Source organism: Palaemon carinicauda, chromosome 5, assembly GCF_036898095.1.
Source record: "Palaemon carinicauda isolate YSFRI2023 chromosome 5, ASM3689809v2, whole genome shotgun sequence".
Lineage (NCBI taxonomy): Eukaryota > Metazoa > Arthropoda > Malacostraca > Decapoda > Palaemonidae > Palaemon > Palaemon carinicauda.
The window spans coordinates 177,239,049-177,265,475 of NC_090729.1; the positions used below are offsets into that span (position 1 = coordinate 177,239,049).

A 26,427-nucleotide genomic window follows, 5' to 3' on the forward strand; every position below is an offset into this window, starting at 1 on the left:
ATTATCATCATGCATGCAAACACAAAGAATTAGTCCACTTGGAAATTCAAGCAATTCTTGAATCAAGCCCTGGGGAAGGGGGTCACAAAACTTGAGATGCTAAGCAATGAACGAACATGACCTCTCTCTCTCTCTCTCTCTCTCTCTCTCTCTCTCTCTCTCTCTCTCTCTCTCTCTCTCTCTCTCTCTCTCTCTCTCTCTCTTAAAAATTCATTCATAACACAAGTTTAATAAAAATCCTTGCATGCCAATATGGACCATAGGTGTGTCATAGATAATTTCAAAGATGTGATAATTTTGGATTTATGTAAATATAGAAAACTTTATGTGAATATTGATAAATAACTGAAATTACGGTCGTTTATAATACCAAAAGAAAAGTAGTTTTTATCTTGTGTCATAACTAGTACTGAAGGATAGAATATTTTGTGTGGAAAAAAGGTTGAAAGGAATAAGTCGAGATATGAAGACTTATGAAAAATCGACTACAGGTAAATTAATTAATTGATAAATTTCTGACTAAAAACAGGTTTGTATTGATAAGTAATAATCTTTTCTCCCAACAAATTACCATACTAATTACCGTGGACCGGAAATCCTTTCTTGATGCCATGTTATTAACTGCTACTTGGGTGCTAGACTAATGGGTCTGCTCCTCTCTGTTAACTTTCACCCTTATGGCAATTTCAAATCCCTTTCATCTCCCTTTGCTTCTTTCCCTACCCTTTCTATTGCCTTGTCTCCCTACCCTTTCTATTGCCTTGTCTAAGCCAAAATGAAGTCTGCAAATTCCTGAAGTGAATGAAGACAATAAAATCAAAAGCAAGGTAACCATGTGTACGTATAAACTCTGCAATTGTTCAGAAAAATATATACTGGCAACTCTAGTACAACATAATCAATCTTATCTTTCGTTTATCAGCAGGTCAAAGAACATACTGTTAGTGAATAGTTGGTCTCTAGTTGTGGAATAGTAAATATTAGTGTTTTTTGTTCCCCTCTGACAACCAGACCCACTTGTATAATCGACCTTTCTACCATTGTAATCACTGGTAGTACCAACTGCATCTAACGATACATCGAAATGAAAATATAGGCCTACTGAAAACTATTTTGAATTCTACAGTTCACAGAAAACTTCAAAATAGCAATTGCTTTCACGGTTATTTAGAAAATATAATTAATCATGAACAAGTTTCTTCCAAAGGTGGGTTCTCAACTTCATAGTTTAGGTTAAGGGGTGAAACTCTACATAAAACGGAATTTTAGTTTGAAAAATAATTATGGTATAAAAAATACACTTAATAGAATGATTCTACTTCAATTTCATTCTCAAAGATTAATCTTTCAGGCAAAGGTTAAAGTGACACTCGATGATTATCTGATAATTTTTGTTTTCTCTGTGAAATGACTATAAGCTTCCAATAAGCCTTAATTGTTTGAGAGCTTTTGTATTTATGTGACCCCTCTAGACAGCAGCCCAATTCCTTGATGCATTAAATTTAACTTGTTGGTTTGTTAATTACTTTCTCTACAGGAAATACTGTACCAACTTTGCAAAATATGATCGGTCCACTTGTATGCATACACGTTGCACATGAGCAAAGACCAAGTTATTGATGGCGCAAAATACCTGACTCTTCTGTCAAGATGGAGAGTAAAATGAGATTTTTCAAATGTATGCACCACATTGTAACTAACTTTCCATGGAGACCGTTGAGCTGCTTATCACATATAAAAAAGTAACCCTAATCAGACATCAAAAATGCTTCATCTAATACAGATAGAAGCTTAAAGGACATAGAAAAACTAATTATAACTCTTGACAGATTCAGTATTTATATTCATAACGATTATGAAGAGCAGATTTATCTGACAGCGGAGTGGGAGAAAAAAAATCTCTTGAAAATAGAATATTTAACAAAGTTAGTCTGTCATAAATACAGGTCATTTGCATTACTGTATTCGTAATTATTTAAATATGGCAACTAAGGATTTATGTTTAGGAAACAGTCCTAAACTTGGCTATTAAATTTTGTTTTTTAATCATCATTTGTTTTAATAAAACTCAAAGAATTTTATTTCTCTTCTTTCTAGCCTCCAACCATAACAGTCGTGGTCAGAAACCTTCCTATTGAAACAAATGAGGAAGAATTAAGAAATATTTGTGCTACTTGTGGTGGTGTAGCTGAGGTTGAAATACCAGCAAAGGTTTCATCCTATACAAAGTTCATGTATGCGTAAGTATCCTATTATTTGATCAGGTTCTTTCAAGATTTCCATTTGACTCAAAAGAGTCAGTAAGTCTTTTTCAGTATTAATTTCCTTTGATTTCATCAAATTGCTTTTATTACAAAAAGTAGAGGAGGAATTTTTTCTTTTACAAATAGACTTAAAAATCATGACATATTGCACATATCTTCACATTTCATACATTTTTTTTTTATTGTAATAAATTGATGGCTACAAACTTTATGCATTCTGAGTAATTTTTTTTTCTTTTTATGAAGGCATGTTGCGAAATTTTGGTCTCTTCATTATTCTAACTCGCCATCCAGTGGCTTTTTTTTTTTTTTAACTATTTTGAATTATAGATAACAGAAATAAGCTAAAATCCTTGTTGCAGCTTTGTTCGGTTCGTAAGCCTAGAAGCTGCCTTGACTGCAATCTCCAAGCTAGACGGACTTATGGTGCAAAAGCGGCGACTGAATGTCCAACTTGCTCGGAACCATTATAGAAACACTAATGAGAAGACTGGTATGTTTATCATATAGATAGGGCCTGGTTTTTCAAAAAAAAAAAAAAAATATTATATGCCTTCCCAAGTATGATATTATCCATTGATGCATCTATTGTGGTTAAAGCTTTTCGTAAACCTTGATATGTAAAATTTCCTATATTATTATTATTATTATTATTATTATTATTATTATTATTATTATTATTATTATTATTATTATTATGTGCTAAGCTACAACCCAAGTTGGAAAAGCAGGATGCTATAAGGCCAGGGGCTCCAACAGGGAAAATAGCCCAGTGAGGAAAGGAAATAAGGAAAAAGTAAAATATTCTAAGAAGAGTAACATCATTAAAATAAATATCTCCTATATACATACATACATATACCAAGGCACTTCCCCCAATTCTGGGGGGTAGCCGACATCAACAAAGAAACAAAAACAAAAAGGGGACCTCTACTCTCTACGTTCCTCCTAGCCTAACAAGGGACTCAGCCGAGTTCAGCTGGTACTGCTAGGGTGTCACAGCCCACCCTCCCACATTATCCACCACAGACGAAGCTAACTATAAAAAACTTTAACAAAACAAGAGGAAGAGAAATGAAATAGAATAGTGTCCCCTCAAGCAAGAGAACTCTAACCTAAGACAGTGGAAGACCTTGGGTTGACATACAGTGCAACTTTGCAAATGGTACAGTCACTAAGCTGTGTGATCTACTGATTAAGGGTCTTGAATCTAAATACAGTATGGCTCTGTAGATTTCTGTGTAATAGCCATCTAACATAATCTCGCAAATTTGTTAGCATTCTCACCATTTATATAGTATAACTTATCATTCATTTTCTCCCTCTGTTTTACATAAGTTATTGTTTAGTCCACATACACACTTTAAAGTATTTCAGCAAAATATATAAATTTACCTTCCTAAGATTGGTTCTTGCAGTTTAAATATGCAATATCTATACAACCTTTGGCCAGTCTAAGGACTTGTATGAACTTTGTTCCCTTATTTTCATTGTAGCAAATTTCCAGATTCAACTTTTTAAAAGATTTCCATCCATATTTATGAACAATACACATACAGTACTGTATTTGGGGTGATTTCGTTTTAATCATTAGGACGTATCACTAGTGTGTACATGAAAAAACTAAGAGAAAATTTATGTCAAGTACATATTACATTTGTAGATGAATACAGTATATTTTTCATTAGTCAACCACTTTTAAAATTCACCAATTACCCATATATTTCTTCTGTTAATGCTGGCTACTGATGAAGATATTACATGAATTCTCTAGCCTTCCCCAGTTTTGGAATAAGGCTACTCAAGCCTTACATAATTCTTTGAAAATTCAAATACAGTACAAAGTTCAAAATATCTTTATGAATTAAAGTATAGTATAATTTTTGTCTCATACACTGCACAGACATTAGATATAACTATTATTTCTTTGTTGTATACAACACTGATGTTCACACTGCTTCTCTCTGGAAATTTTGTCGACATTTATCCCTAAAACTGAAAAAAAAAAAAAAAAATCCATTACATAGACATACCTCTCTAGTAAAGTAATGAGAATACCTAGCAGTTAAGGGCAAATACTTTATCATCCAGTCTCATAGTGTATGAGATAACATAAAAATCATGCAAATGGTGATATAACCATCAAATTTGGCACATTTATTCTTCAATTCATACTTATCAAATCTGGCCAATTGTCCAATTGAAAATCTAAGATGGCGGCCAATTTTCAAGATAGCCGCCCAAAATTGATGTTTTACTTGAAAGTACTGTACAGTATAGTACTACAATGTTTGTAGCTGTCCGAATTGCATGATCTAGATATGGACTCCCATGTTTCCAAGACTACTGAATTCAAAGAATTTATTGTTTATAAAGTAAACTGCAATGAATGTTTCAAGATTTTACTGTTTGTAATACTCACCAACACATTTTTTATCACTAATTTTCTCATTGCAAATCTGTGGTAAAATGCATTGGCTCGCAGGCTACACTAGATGAGGATAGCACACAGGTCTCTGCATGTGATGGAGTACTTCTAGCTCCAAAACTTTCAAGAAGATGAAGTTGATGAAGTTCTTGTAAGAGTGATTGTCGAGCACTACCAAGGCACATTGGTGGTATCACTGCTGTGAAACTCAGTATGGGGTTCAATGTCAGCTAAGTAGGAAATTATGCTGACATTATACTGCAACAATCTACTGTATTATGCTGCCTAAGTAACCTTAAAACATTTAGGCAGCCATACCTGAATGGACAGGATATACCAGCACGGGAGAGCCTAGCCAAGGATAACAGGGTTTTGGTTAACTGGATGGTGTATAGATTATAACACTGGATGAATGATTAGACTAGGTATAGGATACTGTGCAAGAACCTAGTTACAAAAAAAGGGTTTCATTATACATGAACACAGTGGTAAAATGTCATACTAACCATGGACACTAGCTTTACTTGAAAATCATGGAACAGTGATTGGACCAAGTGTTGTCTATGTCATGGGATTTAAAAAGAAGATTTAAAGTCCCCCCAGGCCAATACTGCCAGAAGAGGGATTGATGAAAAATATTGGCAAAGAATATTCCTGATTTCATCCACTCACTCATTACACTCTAGGAATATGGACGAGAAATAATACTGTTAGCCCTAGCAAGGAGCGCAGGTCGAGTGGGGGTCAACCTTGTGGCAACTCAGAAATATTAATCATTATGGCCAGGCCACTTTCATATCATGAGGGTATGCTCCATAAATAAGTATGCGGAGCAACTGCAAAATGCACACACCAAAAAACAAAGTGAAGAGAAAGCACAGAAGAACACAAAATAAAGGTTCAGCTCAGGCAGTGGGAAATGGCCGTCTGGTCAAGGGCACAGCTGGGACTAGAATGGAGAGTCAAGCCTCGCAGGAGAATTGCCTAATCGCCCCCTCTCCCTCACACGTAATCCCGCTACTCCACCACACGTAGCATATTTTTCTCCAAGCTTGCTCAGCATTACCTGAAGTACAAGAGGTCCTTTGGTTACGACAGTATCGAGTTACATTACAACTATTTTCAGTTACATATGGGGTCCCATAGGATACTGTACTTAGAAAATCAACATAACTCAGTTTCAAGTAACAATCTTTGGTTCGTTAATCTGACGAATTACTTGCCAACGCAAAGAGCAGCTAACAGTCACTTGACTGCATAGGAGTTAATTACAAGTCACTTTAGTATTAGTTTGCCACCTTAGCTTACAATACTCATTCAGGATTTTGGTGTAACTTATTTCTGGATATTTCTGTGCCTTAGGGAGACTCTTATGATGGCAGTGCATCCAAGAAAAGGAGAGCCATTATGATGGAAATCAAAGTGGACGCAGTGAAGCGAAATGAAAAAGGTTCTACCCCTAAGAACATAGGTCATGCGTTAGACCTTAATAGTTCTACGGTTGCGACCATCATCCAGGATAAACATTGCATCCTTGAGCTTGTGAAAGGATCTACCCCCCATGAAGTCAACCAGTGGTTTCATGACTGATATGGAGATGTTGCTAGTGCTCTGGTTGGATAACCAGAATCGGCAGTATATCCCAGTAACCTTTATGGTGATTCAAAGAGAAGGCTAAGCATTTGCTTGAGACCTTGAGAAGTCAAAAGGGGGACGGGAGTAAAAGCGAGGATTTTGTAACCAGTAATGTACAGTTTATGAGATTTAAGGCTCATATCAATTTGCATATCCTTAATAGAAGGCAAGTATTGTGCTGAACAAGTCTTCACTGTAAATGAGACAGGCTTATTCTGGAAGCGTATGCCAAAACGGACCTACATTGCTTAGGAGGAGGAGACAGCACAGGGCACAAAGTTGGCAATGAGAGACTGACTTTGCTTCTTAGGGCTAATGCTTCTGGCAACAGCAAGCTGAAGCCTATGCTGGTGTATCATGCCAAGAAATCAAAGGCACTCAAAGGGGTTTGGAAGAGTCGGTTACCCGTCATCTGGAAGTCTAATAGGAAGGCATACGTGACCATCTTGTTATTTAAGGACTGGTTTTTCAACAACTTTGTGGTTGAGGTTGAGCTATATTGTGATAAGGGCCTACCCTTTAAGATGTAGCTATTGCTGGACAATGCACTTGGTCACCCTCCCAACTTAGATGACTTCCATCCCAATGTCAAGGTGGTTTATTTGCCACCTAGCACTACTTCCCTATAACAGCCTATGGACCAAAGGGTAATTGCTTCCTTCAAGGCTTAATATCTCCGTTGGACAATTGGTATGGCTTTTGAGGCAACAAAGAAGGCAGACGTGACCCTCAAGATATTTTGGAGATCCTACAACATCCGAGATGCCTTAAAGAACCTTGCTGAAGCAAACCAACATGGATGGTGTTTAAAAGAAGATTTACCCCCAGTTTGTCATTGATTTCAAGGAGACAGTTGAGGGTGTCACCAAGAAGGTTGTTGATCTTAATAAGCAGCTGGATCTTGAGCTGGATGCTAATGATGTCACCTAGCTCCTAGCATCTCATGGAGAGTTGTCTGCTGAGGACCTTATTGAGCTTGAGAGCCAGATAATTGCTGAAGAGGAAGACATCCCGATCCCAGAGCTCAAGAAATTTACAACCAAGGCCTTGGCAGGTTTTCTCCTGTTAGAGGGAGCAATGGCAAAGTTTGAGGAACAGTATCCCAGCATGAAAAAGTTTATGAAAGTGTCCAGGGGAGTCATGGATGATGTGGTGTTAAAAGATCTTGGATGAGAAGACGATAAAATTCTGGCAAACAAACCTGTGTATGTACTTTAAAAGGGTAGAGAGGCCTGCACCTGAACCTCAACCCTTTACATCTGCAGCTTCTCCAACACCACCTCCAGCATCTCATCCTTATTTTCCAGCTTCTCCATCATCATCTACTTCCTCCACCCAAAAAGCCTGTCTCTCCACTTGTGTACAGTACATGCCAACCACAGGAATAAAAGTAAGGAAATGTTACATGCATTACTTAATATCTGGCAGTACAGCACTGTACAATATTAGTGTACTGTAGGTACACTACTGCAAAGGGTACAGGTATTTGTATGTAATTTACGAATGCTAAGGGATTGTTTTCTCTTATTTCTAAAAGTATATTACACAAACATTACTGTAAGAATATATGTATAGTAGTATGTTATGTATATAAATCCAACTTTAAGATAAAAATCAACGACATGTAAGAACGGATCTCGGTCATAACTCTAGGATCTCCTGTATTCCTACTTAAAAGAACGAGGGTTTGTATTTGTATCGGAACAAACCGAACTAACAGAGAAGCAAAATGAACATCAAGTGATAACTGTATACAGTAGTAATAACAAATTCTAATGTCAGCATTCCCTCTTTGCTGGTGTTTAACATGAAAAAAACATTGCTCTGATTGAAACTATTCCCTTTCAACATGGGTAAAAATATCATCTTGGCAAAATTACAGCAACATTACAAATTTATGAATTTAGGATTTGTAGCTTCTTTAGAAGATTCTCATCTGTTATGTTACATTCAGATTTACACATTTATAATTGAAATAATCTTAAATCAATAATATTGGAATATCTAAAACTGCATATTATGTACACACATGAATTACAGTAGTACCTTGGGTTGCAAGTTGAATTCGTTCTTGGAGCAAGCATGCAACGTAAAATGCTCGCATCTCCATTCACTCGATGCATTCCTTATGTATTTAAAGGTTCAAGCATATTAATTTGAGACTTGCAGATAGTATTTCATTGCACAGGAGAAATTCTAGGTATTGCATAATAAGTCTCAAAGTACAGTACACTACTTATCCATGAAAAATGCCCATACAGCTTGAAATTATTGCTCACAGGTCAGTGCAATAGTCTTAACCCAATTTGAATTTGTATGCTTTTATCTTGATTTGCTTGTGTTAAAAGTGACCATAACCCGAGGTGCTACTGGACAGTATTAAATAGTTTTTCTAAGTGCCGCAAGAAAGATTAAAAATAACTTTCTTTTAAACATCACAGTTATTCAAGATGAAATTGTTAATGAAGACAAAGAAAAAGAAGCATCAGATCTTTCAGAAGAGGAGATGAATGCAACCATAATGCAGACTTGCTATGAACAGTGGCAGCAACATCGAAGAAGAAATCAAAACACAGGTACAGTGCAGTACTATAATCACAGTAATTATTTTTTCATACTTGCCATAAAGTAAACAGTACTTAAAGATTCCTTGATTAGAAAATATTAAGATGAAGAAAACCCTTCCTGTATTATGAAGCTTTGGCATACAAAACTTTAGCTATGGTAAGCATCTCTTATAGGAAAAGGACACTCCAAAATTAAATCGTTGTTCTCTAGTCTTAGGGTAGTGCCATAGCCTCTGTACCATGGTCTTCCACTGTCTTGGGTTAGAGTTCTCTTGCTTGAGGGTACACTCCAGCACACTATTCTATATTATTTCTCTTCCTCTTTTGTTAGTTTTTATAGTTCATATAGGAGATATTTATTTTAATGTTACTCTTTTTAGATTATTCTATTTTCCTTTTTTCCTTTCCTTACTGGGCTATTTTCCCTGTTGGGGCCTCTGGGCTTATAGCATCCTGCTTTTCCAACTAGGGTTGTAGCTTAGCTAGTAATAATAATAATAATAATATTATCATCATCTTCATATTTGAGGTACAGTATAATCCTGCTGTAAAATATAGTGCTGACACTTCAATTTCATCTCCTTTCTCACACTACAAATGGATATTTGAAACTCGAAGTCAAAGTTTATAACCAATGATGATTAGTTGTCAAGATCTTCAATCCTTATTTTTGTTCTTTTCATCCATGAAAGCTTACATTTGCCTTCAAATCCTGCCAAAATGTAATAGGACTCTGACAAGGAAGTATCCCTCATAATTTTGTCAACTTTTAACAAGGTAACATTATATACTCTTGAAAACAAGATTCTAATAAATTAATGATAAATTTATCTTGAGCTATATTTAATGCAATATGATTAAACAAAAGTATTTATTTTTTTAGATCTTCCAAGTTTTGGAAAAATATTGAAAATCATCTTACAAGCTACCAAGGAGGAAGTGGAACTCAAGGATGAGATCTATGAATCTGAGTCAGGTACTGATAATTGTATAAATTCATCAGTTTGAAGGATTAGCAATACAGTAGACTGAAAAAAAATATAGGTGTACATACATCACTTTGTAAGTCTGGTATTTTCTGAAATACGATAGACCTGAGCATTTCCAGATTAAGTATAGTGTATTTCATTCATAAACTCAAAATAAGAAACCTAAAATAATCCATAAAAGAAGTGGATTTTAATTTCTAAATAAAAAAGACATAGCAATAAACATGGAACATTCAACATCTTTATTGATACCAACATATGAAAATAAGATTATATAAGAGATCCCAAGAACAATATATCCTTCATAACATTATATATATCACTGTATCATCTAACAATGACACCTCGAGAATACCGGTTACAGTAGCCATACAGACTAAATAACATAACATTTTTTAAATCTTAAAAAAACTTCAACACCCAAATTTTATTTAATAATGTCAAGTTGAATCTTATCACAGCACTTTTCTATATGCAGCTACAGTCCTGTATATTACCCCATGCAGTATTTTTTCCCAGTGTAAAATCCTACCAAAAATGAGACTCCATTCTGTAATGAGAAATTTAACTGACCACATACTGCAGAGAAACTCAACTGACCCATTATTATACAGTACTGTATAGAGAAATTTACTGTACTCCACTCTAAAAAATTTATGCTGTACTCCAGTATAATCATTATTGACTGGAGACATCAATTTAGAACTGTAGTAGCTACGCTATCATCTTTGATTTAAAGTGCATTCCTTAACTTCGTCTTCAGAAAGACAAAGAACAACGATGGACGTTGTTCAGATACATTTGCAGATTAGCATAACTCACACTTGACGTTCCTTCACTGATCCATCTTCCATGCCAAAATATGCAACTGTAGCCATGTTGACAAACAATCCAGTCTCAACAACACCTGGAAAAATGAAATACAAATAACTGAACTCAAAACAGCTGTTGAGTAATAACATTTGACAGAAATCTACATAAAAGTATCAATGCTTCTGACTAAAATACATCGTTAGCTTACAAAGGATAAGTAGTCATTTGATAAAAGCTTTATTTAAATATAGCCTCACTTCCTAAGCAAAAAATTATAATTAATTCTATGTAGTTCTATTACAATGTTATATAGCACCCAGTTTGCCCCAATGAACTTTATTTCTAGCACAACGGTCTCTCTGGTTGGAAAGATTTGTCGACATTTTAAAATGGAAGAACATTGTTTTGAAAAAAATTATCTTTGTTTATTTTCCCCTGAAATGGACCAATTAGGACTTTTTTCATAGACATTCTGTGAGCTATTAAAATAAAACAAATGAATGCACAAAAACCATAAGGCAGTAGTAAATCTCCAGTAACATCAGTCCTTCAATTTTAAAAACAAATACAAATATCTTTTAATTTACCACCATTGAAAGTACAAGAAAGAAGCCAAGATAAAAAAAAATGACAGACCAATTTTGCAAGAACAAAACAACAGCCACAGAAATTGAAGATATCCCATTTATTATACTGTTATTTCCTTGCTATCACCCAACTTTCCCATATCTGAAGAATTAAACCTAGTTTTTCACAATTTGGTACCGATTATTATCAAGAATAATGCAAATATTATACAATACCTGGAATCATCATAATCTGCTGATCAACTTCTTTCCAGTCGAACTTTCCATCAAAAATCCAATCCAGAATGAAATTTCCATTATCTGTTACTACTGGACCCTGGAAAACATGTCATCATCAGAAAGGTATTGTAAATGATAAAATTTTGAATCTTGAGCTACCTATATTTAAAAAAAGATTAAAGTAAGAATTTGGCTCTAAAGACTATTTTTTTTTTTTTTTTTTTTGCAATAGAATACTGTAATGTACAGTACAGTATAATGAGTATTTTGCATAAAAAAACTTCATTCATAAAGTTAGCACCACAGGTTTTAAACTGTGTAATAACTGCTTATACATACGATGTATCAATACTGTGCTCGACAGAAAAGCACAAAGAGAACAAATATTTTTCAATATACAGTATTTTTTAAGGTATAAGACAGATTGTTGTTGTGAAATTGTCACAAATAATGCATTTTGCCTTCCGACAAAAGGCTATGTCTTTTTTTATAAGTTGCAAAACATAGGTAATTTTTAAAAGATTACTGTATATGCATACAGATGCTATTCAACAAGGCCAAGGTGGGGCTCTTCTTTTCAGAGATCCTACATACAGCCTCAACAGACTGCTGTAGTTCTTTCTGAAATTACGTCAACAAAAAAGTCAACAAAATACATGAGGATATATGCTACCATATAGTTTGCAAGGGTACACAACTTTGAAATATCTGCACAATATGAAGAATTAAATATCTTCACTGTTTGAAAAACTAAATATCTGCACTGCAAGAAGAAATCAATATTGTGACTTATTTTCTTACTGTATTCCTGAAAAGTTAACCATGTATTACCTACTGGGTATTTAATTTTTAATTGAAATTTCCCAAAATAATGTAAACTCAACTTACAGCTTTTGATTTAGCCTCCCTCAATACTGCTTTGCCTCCTAGGAGGGATTCAAGCTTCATCTGCACTGGTCGATATGCCATCGGCACCACTTCAATTGGAACGCCTTTCTTCCACTGTTCACCAAGACGTGTGGAATCTTTCCTGTTTGAAAATAAAAATGGGAGAGGTAAGTAAATTTTGTAAAAGTTCTTTTAATTTTTTCATAATTTAACTAAAATTCTACAGCAAGCATATTTCATACATGAATACTCATAATAAATAATATAAAGGCGATTAAAATAGAAATGAAAATACTGAATATTCTGACTTATTAGATCATAATCACAAGTAAAATTCTTATAAATAAACAAATGGAGTTGAAGATACCATTTAAGCAAAACTGAATATTCTGTAAAAAAAAAAAAATCTTGCTTACATTATCATGTTTTCATTACAAGATTAATACTTATGAACAGCTCAAGTGAACCAAAGTAATAATACTGAAAAAGTGATTCAGAATATGCTTCAATAAGAGGATCACATGGTTTACAGTGCAAACTGGCTAATTTCATGGACCAAAATTAAAAAACAAATACGAAAAGGTTAGGTTAGGCAAATAAAAAGGCATAATTTTGGACGCCAAAATGTTTACACGATAATAAGGTGGATAGTAAAGAAATTTCAAGAGTATACTCCAAACCATGAGAAAATTTAAAGAATGAAGAATAGTTCTGCATTTCAAAGTAAAGGAAAAAAAAATTTAATTCAGACAGGAAGCATTCAAGAACTACATGAGTATTTAAAGTACAGTACAGTGAACCCTCGCTACTTCGCGGTTCGACCATCGCGGATTCACCACTTCGCGGATTTTTTTCATAACCCATGTATATACATATATCGCGGATTTTCCAGAAATATCGAAAATACCGCGATGTGACCGATGGTGCGAGATTGGAGAAAGTAAGGAAAATTGAATCGTGATTGATTTTCAATATAAATGAAACTTTGAGGAGCAACAAAGATATCATTTGTTAGAGAGATAGAGAGAGGTAAGGAATGGGAGGTAGTGAAAAGTAGCCCACAGAGAGAGAGAGAGAGAGAGAGAGAGAGAGAGAGAGAGAGAGAGAGAGAGAGAGAGAGAGAGAGAGAGAGAGAGAGAGGAAGGTTTAAATGTAATAAACAAAAAAATTTAATAGGTTATAACACATTGGTGCTTATGTAATATCAACTGTATACTGTAGACGGTTTGAATAAGTTAAGAAATGGTATAAATGATACTTTGTTAGTGTATTCGTACACACTCAAGAGCGGCAGCTAGATGACAGCTGATCTAATCACAGCCAAAAGTAAAAAAAAAAAGAAGTCAACAATACTCGATTTTTAAAACAAACCCGAAATTTAAAAACAAAAGTACACGCTTTCTTAATGTGCAATTAACTATTTAAAGAGTGGCAATTTTCTAGAATAAAATGATATTTCCCAAAAAATAGTGGTTTGCTGATGAAATCGGATGCCTTATTTTCAGCTATGATTGAAATGGATGTAGACTCGGCCTAATTATTTCGTTTCGTATTTAATTGACACTAAGAAAACTAATTTTAGTTTCTTCATCTAAATGTAAGTATTGTATAACACGAGAGAGAGAGAGAGAGAGAGAGAGAGAGAGAGAGAGAGAGAGAGAGAGAGAGAGAGAGAGAGAGAGAGAGAGAGAGAGAGAATCAGCTGTTGTACTCAAATGGCGTGTTTTTGTTTCGTGAGAATTTCATCGCCACGACTTTAACAACAACATACTGTACTGAACTTTACAGTATTATACAGACTACTGTAATATGATAAAGTAAAATATTTTTAATCTATTTTATATGAAATGGGGCTATTTTTTTTTTTTGTTTAAAATTTACATTTACGTATGTAAAACAATCTCTCTCTCTCTCTCTCTCTCTCTCTCTCTCTCTCTCTCTCTCTCTCTCTCTCTCGTAGATTGTTTTCCTGCTTTGCTACGTAAGTATGATTTTATATAGATACGGTAAATAATATTTGTAATAACATATTTTATTAAAGCTTTTACTGTAATATCATTATTTATCACTTTCATCATGCGGGTTAAATTCCTTAGTTTGTTTACTGAGCGTACTTTATGATGCCGTCGTTTCAGGCGGCGTCATAAAGAAAAACATTTCATTTGGAAGTCCTAAGAAAAATTAAGTAAAACATTAGTAATAACCAAATCAACATACTGTACTGAATAATCAATATAATCGATGCAGAAACTAACCTATACACAGATGTGTAAATGCGTTTGTTTCTTCATTATAATCAGAGATAAACGTAAACAAAACATTGGTTGCCAATTTTTATCGTGCTTTTTGGCGTGTTTAGGAAACGCATGATATAAAGTCGCCCTTAATACTTGTGCCTGTTTTAGTTTAGGGTACGTTAGTACATGCATTAAGTGTTCTGTACATTAAAGGGTAGTTTGTTAACAGTACTACGTACAAGGGAAGGTTTTAAAAGTCTGAATATACATGTTAAATAAATAGGTAAATATGGTGTCACTACTTCGCGGATTTTCACCTATCGCGGCCGGGTCTGGAACCTATCTACCGCGATAAACGAGGGTTCACTGTACTGCATATTATAAAAAGACACAGAACCAGGCCCAAAAGCATATGTTAAAATTTCTCAGGATATTGCCCCAAAAGCTCTAGAAACAAATGAATAACTTAAACAAAATGCATACAGAATGCAAGTATCTATCAATATGGAAAATTTTAAAAAGCCCTATACTGTATAAAATTCAAGTTAACACAATAAAAAAAGAGAAATTTATCAGATTTACAGCAGAGGATTTTCAGTAACCATAAGTTCTTCTAATGATACAAAAGAAAAATATTCTTTCAAAATAATACAACCATAACTGCTATAGTAAAGGCAGAAATTAAAATGAAAGCATTCCACAAGCAAGTGGGAGTAAAACGACAACAGGATAGATTTTGCTTACCTGTAATCTGCAATCACTACAAAGAGTTTAGCAGCAGAAGCAACAATCTTCTCCTGTAACTGACATCCTCCACCACCTTTGATAAGCGTTAGGTTTTCATCGGCCTCGTCAGCACCGTCAATGGCAACATCGAGCTGTCCATTATTGCAATGAGGTTACGAATACACTAATAATTCTACTGGTTAAAGTAGGAGACAGTGATATATAAAGTGAAACTTTCCAAAAGAGAGAAAGCAAGCAAAATTTAGGTACTGTAAATCATAATTCCCCAATTGAAAAAAGCTATTACATTTTCTAGCTACACAAAATTTATGATCACTTACGCAGTAAAAATATAAAAATTATCTGACCATATACTAATGCAATGTAGATTGAAATATGTTTAACACTACTGCAATTGAATACCAAAAATATTATCTAACCATAAAACTAAAATAGTCCTAATGCAATTGAATACCAAAAATATTATCTAACCATAAAACTAAAATAGTCCTAAGCCATTTAGCTCTGTACTTTACAATACGTAAACATTGAAATTTCTCCTGAACTTAAAACTCCAAACCTGGTTAAACAGCTTTTCACAGTCCAGTGTATAACGACATAACCCAAAGATATTTTTCTTGACGTGACCAGTATATATTTTTCCTTACTGCCTGTCATTTAAATCTACTTTTTGCCTAATTTAAACATCAGAATTGAACACAATTCATGAATCTCAATCTGTTTATAATTTGAAAATTACAAATGTATGGCATGCTGTAATGTATAATCATGTGTGAATAGCCTGCTGCTTTTATTTTATTTGAACCATAACAGTTAAAGGGTAAGAATAAAGCCGAAGTAAAATCCTCGCCTTACCTCTGGTGTTATTTCAAGATCAGAGAGCTTCAGACTATTTTGCACTATCAGCTGTCTTGCTTGGAATGAAGTAGGAACACAGGTTACCTGCAAGCCTTCCTCACTAACCCTTTGAGCTGCAATAAAAGCACACAATAAGTCTCTGTATATACTAACATTTATTTACTCCATCGTCAATGTAACACTCATTCTTCACTATAATGTGCCTTGTAAAACTGAAAGCATCCAATTACATTATGTTTTACGATACTGAAAATATTGCATTATGTTTTATGATACTGAAAATATTACATTATGTTTTACGATACTGAAAATATCCTTCTTCAATAAATATAAAACAAAATGAGCACGTCCAATATACTTGCCACTAACCACTAAATGATGACACAAACAAAAGATCATTTAGATGCCGATTTATTGTAATATTCTTTCACATCCAAATACTATGTTCAAAATAATTAAATGTAGAATCATATGTAAATTAAAAACCAATCTACTACTGTACGTATTTTCTTATATTACTGCTACAATTTATTCCTCACTTTTGGCAAAAATTAGATTTTCAATATTAATCTTACCCGGTGATCATGTATGTGGCTGTCAACTCTGTTGCCCGACAGAAAAATCTAAGGTCGGGATACGCCAGCGATCGCTATACAGGTGGGGGTGTACATCAACAGCGCCATCTGTCGAGCAGGTACTCAGGTACTTCTTGTCAACAAGAACTCAATTTTTCCTATGTCGTGTCACCGGCAAGACCTACTTGGATACGCTGTTGTTTCTGGAGTTGTTTTTCACGATTTTGGTGATGTATTCGCTCTAGATTTTAGCCTTCGCTATTCAGGAACCTTTATCATTAGCTTATCAAGCTTTTTGATTTATTTGGATTAATTGTTAATGAACTTTGCTAGATTTTGGATTTCCCCCTTGACTATTTCTGGAATTCAAGATGTCTGACCATTCTCAAGTCTCTAAGTACAGGCAGTGTAGTGTTAGGGCTTGTTCTAGGCGTCTTCCGAAGGCCTCCATAGATCCTCACACCGTTTATTCCAATTGTAGGGGTAAATCCTGTCAATTGGAAGATCGATGTGAGGAATGCGCTGGGCTTTCGGAATTCGATTTTAACGAATTCCTAAAGAATGCACGTAGGCTAGACAAGGATAGGATCAGGAGGAGTTCTTCTCGCTCTTTTGATTTTTCCTCTCCCCATGCCCCTCAACCTACTCCTTCCCCTGTAGTGGTGACTCCCGACCCTGCTACTAGTGCTCAACCCTCCATGGCGGACATGATGCGTGCCATTCAGGCTCTTGGAGACAGAGTGGAGTCATTAGCTAATGACCGAAATCAACTTTTGGCCGATGTCAAAGAGTTGAAAGCGCAAAGTGCAGTGGGAAGTGTAGTGAGTGCAAGTGAAGTGAAAAGTGTCAGTGTCAGTGTTGCGCATGAGGGTACATCTGTTCGTGCCAGTCGTCCTCCCAGTCCGGGACCTCTTGCAAGCTCCCAAGCCCAGGGGAGAAGCAATGTCGAAGGACCAAAGGGTTCGACAGGCCTTGATCAGCGTACGGATGTACCCTCAGTGGTTGCGGACGTATCTGTCAGAGATCGTCCCATCCACAAACAGACGAATGAGCCCTATCATTCCTCGTCTGTGGAAGAAGTTTCGAGGAAGAAACGTTGGACCAAGGTCTCACGACCTCTCAAGCGTAAGGTCCCTTCCGAGCGAGTCCAACGGCCCAGGTGTAGCCACTGGGTCAGTTCGGACTCGCCGCAGTCTTCCGAAGACTGCACACCTCCCAAGAGAGGTAGAGTGGTTCCGCAGCAGGCAACTACTCCGTCTGTTGCCGCACCAACCACGGTAGACCCTAAGTGGTCCATGCTGCAGACTATGCAGTCTCAGCTTGCTTCCTTCATGCAGGAGTATCGTGCTGAGAAGGTTGACACTGCACCTGTTAACCTACAACCTGCCACGGTTGTGCGCTCAGCAGATACTGCGGCTGCCTGCTCCCACACTCCACCTGTGAGAGCTCCACCACCGATGCGCAGTCGACCCTGCCAGACGCATGTTCATGCTGCACCCTCCGTTGACATGCGTGAGCTACCGCATCAGCAGTGGGAAGGTGCTGTCGAGCTGCCGTGTTTTGACGCAATGCGTCATGCTCCGCAACCCATGCGGCATGCTCCGCAACCCACGGCAGTCCCTCCCACGCACCAGCACTCCGCTTTTGTTGTTGCCAGCTCGCAGACTGACCAGCAGCGGCATGATGTTGGATCCGCAGCAGCTACGCATGCACCCGTGCTGCCGGATTCAGCCGTTCAGCTTTCTGCTCCACCTTTGCCACTTCCTCCTCAGCTTTCGGATGATGGAGTATCTGATGACGACGAAGCTGCGCATTTGGACGATCCGCACTCCGACTTAGCAGAACCCAAGTCTACGCCTCCCTCCTTAGACTTTAGGAAAGTCCTGGCCCTGTTCAGGGACTTGTATCCGGAACAGTTTGTGTCTGCAACCCCTCGCTCTCCTCCCTCCGAGTTTGCTTTAGGCATGCAGTCAGCAGCTCCTGCCTTCACCAAACTCGTACTCGCACGCTCATCCAAGAGAGCTTTGAGGGTTATGGGAGAGTGGTTGCAGTCCAAGAAGCAGCTAGGAAAGACTGCTTTCATCTTTACGCCTACCAAGCTTGCTTCCAAATCTAGCGTCTGGTATGCCACGGGAGAGGAACCCGGCTTGGGAGTTCCTGCCTCTGCCCAGGGCGACTTCTCAAGTCTGGTTGACTCTCTCCGCAGGCTGGCTATGAGACGATCTAAGATTTGCTGGTCCTTTTCTGACATGGATCATCTGTTGAAGGGAGTTTTTCGTGCTTTTGAGATCTTCAACTTCCTCGATTGGTGTTTGGGAGCTTTAAGCAGAAAGACTTCCCCTTCGGATAAGGACTCTGCCATGCTTATCATGTCTAGCATGGACAAGGCCATTCGGGATGGGTCTGGTGAGCTTGCGGCTTCGTACGTGTCGGGAGTGCTTAAGAAGAGAGACCATCTTTGCTCCTTCTTGTCTGCTGGGATCACTCCATGCCAGAAGTCGGAGTTGTTGTTTGCTCCGCTTTCCAAGTGTCTCTTTCCGGAAGAGCTGATCAAGGGGATGGCTGCCTCGTTGATCCAGAAGGACACCCATGACCTGGTGGCGTCCTCCGCACGTAAGGCCAAAGCTTTACCTTCCGTGCCTAGACCTAGGATGGACACACCAGCGTCTAGGTTCATCCCGCCCTTTCGTGCCAGAACCTCCAGCAGAGGAGGTACCCGTGCCGACAGTCATCGTGGCAAATCGAAGAAGGGTTCCAAGTCCTCAAAAGGCAGAATCTGACTGCCTTCCTCTCCAGACAGCAGTGGGAGCCAGGCTCAAGAACTTCTGGCAGGCTTGGGAGAACAGAGGTGCAGACGCTCAGTCTGTGAAGTTGCTAAGGGAGGGGTACAGGATTCCGTTCTGCCGCAGTCCCCCTCTAGCAACTTCTCCCATCAACCTCTCTCCCAACTACAAGGAGAAGGACAAGAGGCTAGCGTTGCAACAAGAGGTGTCGCTCTTGCTACAAAAGGGAGCGGTAGTCATAGTCCGGGACCATCAATCCCCGGGCTTCTACAACCGTCTCTTCCTGGTAGCGAAGAAGACAGGAGGTTGGAGACCGGTGCTGGACGTCAGTGCTCTCAATGCTTTTGTCACCAAGCAGACGTTCACAATGGAGACGACGAAGTCGGTCCTAGCAGCGGTCAGGAAGGAAGACTGGATGGTCTCGTTGGACCTGAAAGACGCGTACTTTCATGTCCCCGTCCATCCAGACTCCCAACCTTTCCTAAGGTTCGTCTTTGGAAAGGTCGTGTACCAGTTCCAAGCCCTGTGCTTTGGCCTAAGCACGGCACCTCTTGTGTTTACCAAACTGATGAGGAATGTTGCCAAATTCCTTCACTTGGCAGACATCAGAGCCTCCCTCTATTTGGACGACTGGCTTTTAAGAGCTTCGTCAAGTCGTCGCTGTCTGGAGAATCTCAGATGGACTATGGATCTGACCAAGGAATTGGGCCTCCTGGTCAATATAGAGAAGTCCCAGCTCGTCCCATCCCAAACCATTGTCTATCTAGGTATGGAGATTCAGAGTCGAGCTTTTCGGGCTTTTCCGTCGGCCCCCAGGATCAGTCAAGCCCTAGAATGCATCCAGAGCATGCTGAGAAGGAACCGATGTTCAGTCAGGCAGTGGATGAGTCTAACAGGGACACTTTCATCGCTGGCCCAGTTCATCGAGTTAGGGAGACTCCACCTCCGCCCCCTTCAGTATCATCTAGCTGCTCACTGGAGAAAGGACATGACGCTAGAAGCGGTCTCAGTGCCTATATCCTTAGAGATGAGGTCCACACTGACGTGGTGGAAGAACAGCATTCTTCTCAAGGAAGGTCTACCATTGGCTGTTCAGACCCCCGACCACCGTCTCTTCTCGGACGCATCGGACACGGGCTGGGGTGCGACACTGGACGGACAGGAATGCTCGGGCACGTGGAATCAGGAACATAGAACACTTCACATCAACTGCAAGGAGCTATTGGCAGTTCATCTGGCCTTGATAAACTTCAAGTCCCTCCATCTGAGCAAGGTGGTGGAGGTGAACTCCGACAACACCACAGCCTTGGCGTACATCTCCAAGCAAGGAGGGACTCATTCGAGGAAGTTGTTCGAGATCGCAAGGGACCTCCTCACTTGGTCAAAAGATTGAAAGATTTCGCTGGTAACGAGGTTCATTCAGGGCGACATGAATGTCATGGCAGATCGCCTCAGCCGGAAGGGTCAAGTCATCCCCACAGAGTGGACCCTTCACAAGAATGTTTGCAGCAGACTATGGGCCCTGTGGGGTCAGCCCACCATAGATCTATTCGCTACCTCGATGACCAAGAGGCTCCCGATGTATTGTTCACCGATTCCAGACCCAGCAGCAGTTCACGTGGATGCCTTTCTTCTGGATTGGTCCCATCTAGACCTGTATGCGTTCCCTCCGTTCAAGATTGTCAACAGGGTACTACAGAAGTTCGCCTCTCACGAAGGGACACGGTTGACGTTGGTTGCTCCCCTCTGGCCCGCGAGAGAATGGTTCACTGAGGTACTGCAATGGCTAGTGGACGTTCCCAGGACTCTTCCTCTAAGAGTGGACCTTCTGCGTCAGCCGCACGTAAAGAAGGTACACCCAAGCCTCCACGCTCTTCGTCTGACTGCCTTCAGACTATCGAAAGACTCTCAAGAGCTAGAGGCTTTTCGAAGGAGGCAGCCAGAGCGATTGCCAGAGCAAGGAGGACATCCACTCTCAAGGTCTACCAGTCAAAATGGGAAGTCTTCCGAAGCTGGTGCAAGGCGAATGCAGTTTCCTCAACCAGTACCTCTGTAACGCAGATAGCTGACTTCCTTTTACATCTAAGGAATGTAAGATCCCTATCAGCTCCTACGATCAAAGGTTACAGAAGCATGTTGGCAGCGGTCTTCCGCCACAGAGGCTTAGATCTTTCCACCAACAAAGATCTACAGGACCTCCTTAGGTCTTTTGAGACCTCAAATGAGCGTCGGTTGGCCACACCAGGCTGGAACCTAGACGTGGTTTTAAGGTTCCTGATGTCAGCAAGGTTCGAACCGCTTCAATCAGCCTCTTTTAAGGATCTCACATTGAAGACTCTTTTCCTCGTTTGCTTAGCAACAGCTAAAAGAGTCAGTGAGATTCACGCCTTCAGCAGGAACATAGGTTTTACATCTGAAACGGCTACATGTTCCTTGCAGCTTGGTTTTTTAGCTAAAAACGAGCTTCCTTCTCGTCCTTGGCCCAAGTCGTTCGAGATCCCAAGCCTGTCCAACTTGGTTGGGAACGAACTAGAGAGAGTACTTTGCCCAGTAAGAGCTCTTAAGTACTATTTAAGACGTACAAAGCCATTACGAGGACAATCAGAAGCTTTATGGTGTTCTATCAAGAAACCTGCTTTACCGATGTCTAAGAACGCAGTTTCTTATTACATCAGGCTTTTGATTAGAGAGGCCCATTCTCATCTGAAGGAAGAAGACCTTGCTTTGCTGAAGGTAAGGACGCATGAAGTTAGAGCTGTCGCTACTTCAGTGGCCTTCAAACAGAACCGTTCTCTGCAGAGTGTTATGGATGCAACCTATTGGAGAAGCAAGTCAGTGTTCGCATCATTTTACCTCAAAGATGTCCAGTCTCTTTACGAGAACTGCTACACCCTGGGACCATTCGTAGCAGCGAGTGCAGTAGTAGGTGAGGGCTCAACCACTACATTCCCATAATCCCATAACCTTTTTTAATCTTTCTCTTGAAATGCTTTTTATTGTTGTTTTTTTGGGTTGTACGGAAGGCTAAGAAGCCTTCCGCATCCTGGTTGATTTGGCGGGTGGTCAAATTCTTTCTTGAGAAGCGCCTAGATTAGAGGTTGTGATGAGGTCCTTTAGTATGGGTTGCAGCCCTTCATACTTCAGCACCTAGGAGTCGCTCAGCATCCTAAGAGGATCGCTAGGCTCAGTAAGGAAGACGTACTTAAAAAGGCAGAGTAATGGTTCAAGTCGACTTCCTTACCAGGTACTTATTTATTTTATGTTTGTTATTTTGAATAACTGCTAAAATGAAATACGGGATACTTAGCTTCTAATGTTAACATGTATGCTGGTCTCCACCCACCCCCCTGGGTGTGAATCAGCTACATGATCATCGGGTAAGATTAATATTGAAAAATGTTATTTTCCTTAGTAAAATAAATTTTTGGATATACTTACCCGATGATCATGAATTTAAGGACCCTCCCTTCCTCCCCATAGAGAACCAGTGGACCGAGGAGAAAATTGAGTTCTTGTTGACAAGAAGTACCTGAGTACCTGCTCGACAGATGGCGCTGTTGATGTACACCCCCACCTGTATAGCGATCGCTGGCGTATCCCGACCTTAGATTTTTCTGTCGGGCAACAGAGTTGACAGCCACATACATGATCATCGGGTAAGTATATCCAAAAATTTATTTTACTAAGGAAAATAACATTTTAACCTTTAAGTTAAAAAAATAAGTTATAACACTTACCTAACCTTTCAACTGCATACACAACAGTAGAACCACTTCCGATGCCAACCTTGTCACCATCCTAAAGAAAAAAAAACAAATAAACCAAATAATAATAATGGAAAAGTACAATAATATCCCACCCTACGTTCATTAATTGGTTCCAAGAGACCCGATGTAAGCCAATTTTTGACATACGGATTTTCACCCTATAAAATTACTTTTATGTTACCGATATATGTATCTTATTGAAGACGTAAAATCCAAACAACTACATCAGTAAGCTTCTAAGTGAAGTACTGTTCTGTACGGTACAGCACCTGAACATTACAGTATGATGTAGATACCAACGCAAGGACGGGTGAAATGGTATCAGGTGGATTTTACTTGGATGTGTAATACCTATGGATGACTGACATAAAGTCAAACTAACATGTGTTGAGCCCACGTAAAGAGCGTTAGTGCTGTACCATAAAAATACCAATGTAGGCTATGGTACATTCCAGCTTCATGACAATTCTTTTCCTTCAAATCATTCAAAATTCTTTTAGTTTGACCCTAGGCCAGTCTAGTAAAAATTTGATAATTGCACATACTCTCAGCCAGATTATTTTTACTGCATACTTATGTTACTCAAGCAACTGAAGTTCTCCACACTGTCGCAAAAAAAGTTTTGGCCACGATTATCTCCATGGACAGTGAGATCAAGAAATTAAAACTAACAGAATTAAATATATCCCTTAAAACACACTATTTTGAACCCTGTATCCTAATGCAGACTAATAAAAACCAAAATACTTGATATAATAAATTTTCAATTCAATGTCTTCAGACCGTAATTTTCCATTTTCTGTACAATCAATATTCAATATTAGCTACCATTTCCAATTACTTTTTTTTTTACTTTTTCCCAATTGCCTTTCTTTACTGCTGAAATACGTTTCGGAAGGTAAGCCGGTCCAGAGGGTAGCTCTGGTATAGGATCTTTCTTAGGCTAAGGTAAGGACACAAACCCTTGGGGTGTGTGGAGGTGTCTCACAGGGGGCATAGCCCTTCCTTTGGGTAAGGATGGGAGTTTTAGGTTAGGAGGACCCTAAGGTTAGGTCGTATCTTGTTGTTAGCTTCCATTTTAAAATATGGATTCTCAATTGTAACATCTTGTGATTCAAACATCTTTATAACTAGAAAATTTACAAGTTTCTGCCAAATATCGTCTTCTGAAGTACAGTATTAAAGTTGTCTATAAATAAACGGGTTATATAGTAGGTGGGGACAGTTGTAAAATTTCTTATAACTTGTCAAATCCATTTTCTTTATGGGGAAAATACGATACTATGAATACAGTTTTATAATTTACAAAATATTATGATTTAGTGTTACCTGGCCAGAAGTGGCCGGTTGGGAATCAAACACTGGGTTGAGACTTATTTCTATGGTAAGCTACGGATCGATGGGTAAGGGAGGATCACACAGTAGCATAGGCCAAATAGTAGGTATGGATAAGGTTTCTAAGTCATTAGGTGGGGAACCTTAGGCTAGGTGATATTCTTGTGTTTGTTTCCTCTTTGAAATGTGTTTTTTTCAGTAATAACTTTTGGAATTTTAAATGGAAAAATTTTAAAAATATGGTTTTTCTCTATTATTTACATCAGCACAGTTCAAAGTACCTATAAATACACCAGGAAAACTATTTTCTTCATTAGAAATATATTGCGTGGTGTATGTATGATGACGGCCATGCCCAATAACTCCCTTATTTTCAGCTCTATCACTAAAAATATGGCAATTTAAGAACTGTGTTATAGAGAAAGGGCATTTTCCTGTATTATAGTTGAAAAGGGGGTGTATGTATGATAGCAGCCACCTGTATGTATTATTATGTCTAACTTAGAATACGGCAGTGTAAGAGGGGTCGCAGGGGGATGTTAGGCCCCCCTGTTAGGTTAGTAGATAAGGACACGGCTTATAGGTTAGGTTGGTTGATATCCAGGAGCCTTTGTATATCAGCAGCCAGTTCGTCCCATTTGGATTAAAAATTGACATCAACTAATCAACTAACCTAAATTTTCCCCCCTAACCTAACCTCCAAGCCGTGTCCTTACCTACTTACTTAACGGGCCTGTTACCCGCCTTCCACTGCCGTATTCCAAGTTAGCCGTAATCATACATACAGGTGGCCGCTATCATACATGCTCTCCAATATCCATTTTCAATGAATGCATGAGGAACTGGATGCTGATATACAAAAGCCCCTAGAAAAGCTTTGTCTGTCCATAACTATAATAAAACCAAAGAGGGTAGGGTAAGGACAGAACTTGTGTAGGTTAGGTTTGGTGGCATGATATGAACGCTGGAGGTCCTGTCTTTCGTAATACAAAGGCTCCTATTGTGGTATAGTACTGTATAATGTAATCTTAGCCTACCCACAGGGTTATATAAGGTACCCCGTGATACCTGACGGTAATTCTCTTATAATATCACTCGCAGAAATATACAGTAGGAAGCTGCCGAAGGGAACTTCCATCAGGACGACATGGATATCTCAACCAAAAATAGATTTTTCCTACGTCAAAATCCGTTCAATATTCCTTCCCGGTAGCTTTATGTTACCCAAGGCTTAGATTTTCTATTAAAAGGCTCCTTTTGAGTATTGGTAATGGAAAGACAAAATAATGGGCGTGACCATGTAACATACCGGCATTTAAAAAGCCAAATTCACCACGATTTTATTACAAAAACATTTAGGTTTTCCGGAAAACCAACTTCAAAATTCTCACCTTAATATGATTATTGACAGCTTTAAAAGCTGCAGCTTTTTTGGCACTTTCAACTGCACTCATGGTACTTGTGTATAATTGCTGTCGGTGCAAGATACACTTCTCAGAAAGAAATTTTGCTGTGAAAGTGATTTTGAGATTTCGCGACAGCTGATGCAGAAACATGTTTGAATGCTCACTTTTGCAATTTAAAAGGTGTCATTATTATTCATTTAATTCTCATTTACGGTAATATAATAAATAATAATATTTATTTAATTTTATATAATAAGTTTAATATATTATATGTGCAATTATTTTCTATTTTGTTACATTTTTTTCTTATATAATAATTCTAAAGATGT

The 26,427-nt window shown here is 38.3% G+C and overlaps 2 protein-coding genes across 2 annotated transcripts; one reads left to right on the forward strand and one right to left on the reverse strand.

Annotated features, from left to right (window-relative positions):
• Positions 1-944: 944 nt before the first annotated feature.
• Positions 945-10,187, forward strand: LOC137641632 (sex-lethal homolog). The gene is made up of 5 exons (XM_068374370.1): positions 945-1,207; positions 2,098-2,240; positions 2,627-2,757; positions 8,769-8,903; positions 9,778-10,187. Exons 1-5 carry the CDS (start codon positions 1,187-1,189, stop codon positions 9,900-9,902), a joined length of 555 nt encoding a protein of 184 aa, XP_068230471.1. The 5' UTR covers positions 945-1,186; the 3' UTR covers positions 9,903-10,187.
• Rpi (Ribose-5-phosphate isomerase) lies at positions 10,112-26,263 on the reverse strand. Its single transcript, XM_068374369.1, has 7 exons — positions 26,084-26,263; positions 23,328-23,388; positions 16,230-16,345; positions 15,372-15,505; positions 12,391-12,532; positions 11,500-11,599; positions 10,112-10,790 (listed from the first exon to the last, which is right to left on the reverse strand). Exons 1-7 carry the CDS (start codon positions 26,246-26,248, stop codon positions 10,702-10,704), a joined length of 807 nt encoding a protein of 268 aa, XP_068230470.1. The 5' UTR covers positions 26,249-26,263; the 3' UTR covers positions 10,112-10,701.
• Between the last annotated feature and the right edge of the window lie 164 nt (positions 26,264-26,427).

What these genes read in the sequence shown, in the direction of transcription:
- LOC137641632 (XM_068374370.1), top strand. Translation starts at nt 1,187, where the DNA reads ATGAACAAGTTTCTTCCAAAG. An exon ending in TATACAAAGTTCATGTATGC is followed by an intron (nt 2,241 to 2,626) that starts GTAAGTATCCTA and finishes TCCTTGTTGCAG; the next exon opens with CTTTGTTCGGTTCGTAAGCC. An exon ending in AAACACTAATGAGAAGACTG is followed by an intron (nt 2,758 to 8,768) that starts GTATGTTTATCA and finishes TAAACATCACAG; the next exon opens with TTATTCAAGATGAAATTGTT.
- Rpi (XM_068374369.1), bottom strand. Translation starts at nt 26,248, where the DNA reads ATGTTTCTGCATCAGCTGTCGCGAAATCTCAAAATCACTTTCACAGCA. An exon ending in GTAGTGATTGCAGATTACAG is followed by an intron (nt 12,533 to 15,371) that starts GTAAGCAAAATC and finishes ATTTTCAAACAG; the next exon opens with GAAAGATTCCACACGTCTTG. An exon ending in GGGAGGCTAAATCAAAAGCT is followed by an intron (nt 11,600 to 12,390) that starts GTAAGTTGAGTT and finishes CATGTTTTCCAG; the next exon opens with GGTCCAGTAGTAACAGATAA.